This window comes from Oxyura jamaicensis (genome assembly GCF_011077185.1).
Source record: "Oxyura jamaicensis isolate SHBP4307 breed ruddy duck chromosome 5 unlocalized genomic scaffold, BPBGC_Ojam_1.0 oxy5_random_OJ67764, whole genome shotgun sequence".
NCBI lineage: Eukaryota > Metazoa > Chordata > Aves > Anseriformes > Anatidae > Oxyura > Oxyura jamaicensis.
The window spans coordinates 1-5,225 of record NW_023303914.1 but is presented as its reverse complement, the minus strand read 5'-3'; the positions used below and the strand labels follow the sequence as shown (position 1 = coordinate 5,225).

At 41.1% G+C, this 5,225-nt stretch overlaps 1 protein-coding gene across 1 annotated transcript; it reads right to left on the bottom strand.

Moving 5' to 3' along the window:
- Window positions 1-1,237: 1,237 nt before the first annotated feature.
- On the bottom strand, window positions 1,238-5,225 carry LOC118157303 (eukaryotic translation initiation factor 2 subunit 1). The gene is made up of 4 exons (XM_035311570.1): window positions 5,132-5,225; window positions 3,173-3,414; window positions 2,207-2,286; window positions 1,238-1,417 (listed from the first exon to the last, which is right to left on the bottom strand). The coding sequence occupies exons 2-4, from the start codon at window positions 3,411-3,413 to the stop codon at window positions 1,262-1,264; spliced, it is 477 nt and encodes a 158-aa protein (XP_035167461.1). The 5' UTR covers window position 3,414; window positions 5,132-5,225; the 3' UTR covers window positions 1,238-1,261.

The window sequence follows — 5,225 nt, the reverse complement described above, 5'->3', positions numbered from 1 at the left end:
TTTTTTTTTTTTTTTTTTTGTTTGTTTTTTTTTTTTTTGTTTTTGTTTGTTTTCGTTTTCGTTTTCACTTTTTGATTTTGAGAGAGTCTTAAGCAGTTAGCGTAATTGGTATTTTTTTGCTTTCTGGCATACAGGTGTTAAAATATTCATCAGTTACAGGATGACCCAGAAATCCTCCTAGAGCAATGTGCCCAGATTGGTCCTTCACCAGTAAACTTGCAATTATTAGAAGGGCATTGTTATTCTATTAGCACATTCCATCTAAATGAAGACAGAACAAGTTGTCTCTTCCCAAAACCACAAAAACAGTTCTGAGCTAATCAATCAAAAATACTGCCAAATGCCCTGCTTCTTGAAATCAATGTAATTTTCTAGAATCTTATCACTGCCAACTAGCATTAAATGGAAGTTCATTTCTCGTAGGCTTATGTGCTACAACAGTAAAACTGGAAATGCTTATTCAGGAATCTATTTTTGAATTGTCAATTTCATGATAGTAAATTTAAATGGAAACCAAATAGCTTAATTAATTCTGAAAGCAAATTGAAATGCCAGACCTCATAAAAACCTAAGAACATTCCATCTTGGTGCACACTCCATAAGATTCACAACTTCTAACTCTTTCTTTTCATAATTCCATTTCTAAACTCATCATCTTATTTTCATTCTTTAAGATTGAAACGTAGAAAAGTAACAAGCCAGCTTGCTGTATTAAAAAAAAAATAACGCCTATGGAAGAGTGAGTGTCAGCTGTGAGCTGAAATTTCTTCAGACACAGAGCTAGATATGAGTGAAAATATCTGCTTTGGACTAAGAATAGGTAAATTCTGATATAGAAGCCAAGATTAGTGCTGCTTCTATTAGTAATGCCACAGGTTCAGCTGCAGCAATATAAATCTCCTCAGTGTTTGTATTCAAGTTTCTCTTAAAAATATTAATCACCGAGTTCCTCAGTATTCCTCCACAACAAGTTCAGTTACTACTTTTAAAAAAACTGACATATGCAGAACGGCATATTCAAAGGCAGACAAAGACATCAACTCTGAGTCTTCTTTCTCAAGAGCACTGGGAACTTGAAGAAAAGTAGTGAGAGAGAAACCTGTAATTGACAACTGGAAGGCTGACGTCAAGACACACTAGGTTAACTTAACCACTACATTCTAGTCTACTTGTCTCTGGAAAAAAAAAAAAAGGTGGATATATTTCAGAAAATACTTATTTGCAATTATGAAATAAACCCATAGAAATAGAAAAGATGTTCTTACGAGACTGCATGCTTGAATGCATCATAAGCACCATATCCAGGTCTTTTGTACTTGTCATCAAATACCCAGGCAGTTCTCTGGAACAGACTCTCAAGCTGCTCATCCTTAGTGTACTCCAAGACCTCAGCAACATGGCGAAGAATGCTGTAAACCTTGAACACAAATGGGGTGTCAAAAAAAAAAAAAATCAAAACCAAAACAAAACAGCCATCCCCTCACACCTATCCAGTCTCACCCTCCTACGTAATGACTGGCTCTTACTCTCAGTTTGCACAGAATAAAATTACATCCTGCAGATTAAAGCCCAGAACCAATAGATTCGATACTAAACACTGTATGAGACTGAAAACAATCTTTCCCTATACTTAACAATAAATTACATACTGAGATCTAGGTGTTTACAAAATATCAAAAACATTTTATTAACCTAAACCTCTATCAAGCAGTTACAAAGACAAAATCATTCTCTCGTGGAAACTGATATGAAAAGTATTATCAAGTTGTTGAACAAGCAGTAAACTTGTACACAAATAAAAAGTTAGAATCAAGGTAATAATTAATGGTGTTTTACTCAGAAACTTCAGGCCACACAGTAGTAAGGGTGGGATCTGATGCCTTAAATTATCTTTACTCCTTTCCAATAACATTTTCCCAGTGTGTTAAACCTGCATATGCTTTTGAATTTCTGATCATTTAAATATCACCCTCTGCATCACAAATTTTCAACTGACATCTTACTTGATCTATTCATTAACTAATGAGTAGCTTACCAGAGTGCTCACGGAGAAACTGATATATTTGCATGGGTAAATGAGAATCAGACTATGCCTAATAGATGAGATTAATACTTTATTTTTCATATTATCTAATGTCTGTGCACTTTGTTTGCTTGGAAAAGACGACAGCACAACGCAGTGCCTGAATAAAGCAAAGCAACTTACAGTCTTTGATTTTGTGAATTTGTCTTCACATTTGATTGCCTCCTCTGGAGAAACTCTTCGTTTTGACAAGTCAATATAACCTACCCGGGAAAATAATTTTCAAAGTGTCAGGCATTGTGCAAAATGCTTCAAGAGAAAAGCGTAACAAGCAAACAATCTGGCTCAGGATTTGTCCCTTGTCTACACTAACAGTAGCTAAAGAAAGTAACAAAACTAAAGCTTAATGAATTTGATCAAATCATGATTGAAATTCACTTTTTGTTATTCTGCCATTCATTATTTAATCTCCAAGTTAACCGTAGTTTTAAAATTATTCTAGGAAAACATTTTACCTGAGAAATATCATCCAAACAAGTTCATATGAGATGTGCGTGGTGCTCAATTTCATTATTTCTTTATACATGGATCTAGATTTTGCATGAACAGTATTATTGAAAAACACATTCTAAACAGAAAAATATATTAAAAAATTCTAAAGTCAAAGATTCAAATGTTCAGAGGACAACAAAATTCAATGTCTACACAATCTCCACTTGTAACCTTCTACAGAAAGCATGTGATACAATTATTACATATATGTGATCTATTTGACAGCCAAGGTCTTAAGGCACAGGATGGAACGTGAGCATTAAATTTTCACCACTGCATCAGATGACCCCTCTCTTCAGTCAGGACCTAAAAAATTTTCATAGATATCAAAAAAATACACTTCCCTATGGTTTGTTGACCAACAGTCAGCTGCTGAGGACCCACTTAAGCAAATCTTTACTGATGTGATTGACCTTCATTAACCTGATTACCAAAGGGAAAAATGATTGTAAATATCAGATGGCAGGATGATGGTTTATTTTGCTTAAGTGTCTTAAAGAACCCCTGGCAAAATCTATGAATGGCTAAGCCACCCAGTTAATCTGCATTTCTTCTTATGACTTCAGTCTTGCTATATTCCATAATATCCCCAAATACCTTTCTCTTTGTCAACTCTTATGACCACAACACATTCGTTCCTTCCAATGCGGATGAGTTTGTTTATCGAACGAATACGTCTTCTGGACAGCTCGCTGAGGAGGATCATGCCTTCAATGTTGTTGTACTCCAGCAGGCTGACGTAAGCCCCCATTTCAGCGATGGACCGAACATTGACCATCACTACATCTTCCACCTCTGGAAATTTATGCTGGTAGAATCTACAGCTTAGTACTGGCATTCTGGAATTTGAACAGAAAACAAGGAAAAAGAAACAAAGATGACTTATTTCACAGCACATCACTGATGTCTGCCACAAGCATGGTAAAAAGCAGCAGGGACTGGTGAGGATAGAGAGGTACACTGATATTAGAAACTGCTAATTAGGATAAGGTTTGTGCAATGTATAGTTAGGTTTTAACAGATAATAAGCAATAGATTGATTAATACTTCAAAATTGTCACTTTTTTATGATCACTTTTTCCATGAAAGAAGAAAAAGCTTGCTACCCCAACTTCACTGCCTGCTTCAACTGTCATACTATCCATGCATAGTGCACCACACAGAAGAGGCCTCAAGAGGTGAAAAGAAAGGACTGCACTCTTCACAGTCATCTACATTCACAAGGCCACATAAAGTTTTAAGTCAGAAACCAGATTTCAACAACAGAAAGACACAGGAGAGAAGTCTGCATTGCTAACAAAAGTATTTGTATGCACAGCAATAGACAGCATGTGAAAGGCTGAGAAAGTAAGAGGCAGAGTGACGCTGCTCTACTACTACTGAGAAGGAAGACTCCAGATTCCAGAAGACAATTTTCTGAACTCAGCACAGGATGGTTGGAATAGTCCTGCAAGAACTACTCCAGGGGCCACCTGTCAGCATTGAAAGGAAGCAAAGGCAACAACCTGAAGAGGGAATGAGCCTGACGTGACTGAAGCACTAAACAGAAAACAGACCCCTAAAAATGACTTCAAAAAAGCCTAATGTAAAGGTAGCCAGGATGAAAAAAATACATATATATATATATAAAACAGGATTATTTCGTCATAGATCCAAAAAAGGTACCAGGTTCATGCTAAATAACCACGTGGTGACACGATGGAACGCTCAAACTGCCTCCCTCTCCTGCTGATGACAGCGATCCACGTCCTCACCACTAATGGGGAGGCTGGGCTCAGCGCTTTTGTCTACGCCTGGAAGCTTCGTGCACAAGTTTAAGAACATTTTAGAAGCAGGAGCCTGCAAAATTGAGGCAAATGCACTGCTCCTTCAGTTTAATTGTCATTTCAAAGTGGTGCTCCTGATCTTCATGGCAGCACTAGTGCTTTCTAGCTGTATGAGGCTCTACAAAGAGAACACGATGGTAACGCCAAGTGCTACTAAACATGGCCACACAATGCAGAAGCCGTGTCTGCCCTCGTTTTCATTTCTACCTTTCAGAAAAGGGATACCAACTAGTAAAGGAATTATGAAGCCGTAATAATTTCATACAATCCGAAGCTGAAACAAACAGCTCCAAGAATAAAACCGAAAAAGTTACAGGCCACACTTCTAGGCCGCTTAACGCAATTCCAGCGAACCCCCACCCGCGAGGCAGGCCGCCCGGACCGCCGAGCCAGCGCCGCGCACGGGGAGCAGGACGGGCAGGCACAGCCCCGCACGCCGGGCCCCGCCGCTCCTTACCCACAGCGGGAACTTCCCGCGCCGGCCTCCCGCGGGGCCGACCTCCGCAGCCACGCCCAGCCCGGCCGCGGCCACGGCGCCACGGGAGGGTCGGGGCCCCGGCAGGAGCCCACCCCCGGCCCCACGAGGCCCACGGGCTCCCGGCCCGCAACTGCGGGGCGGTGCCGCTCCCTCCCTCCCGGCCTGCGCCCAAGCGGCCGGGCCCATCCTCAGTCCCGCTCGGAGCCGAGTCCCCTCCCGACCCCGCGGCGCCCGTCCCCAGCCAGTCGCTACCTGCCGGCGGCCGAGGGTTCCGCTCCGCGCTCGCTGCTCCTTCCTCAGCGTGCACCCGGCCCCGCCGCACAGCGCGCAGCCGCCGGCCCGCCCC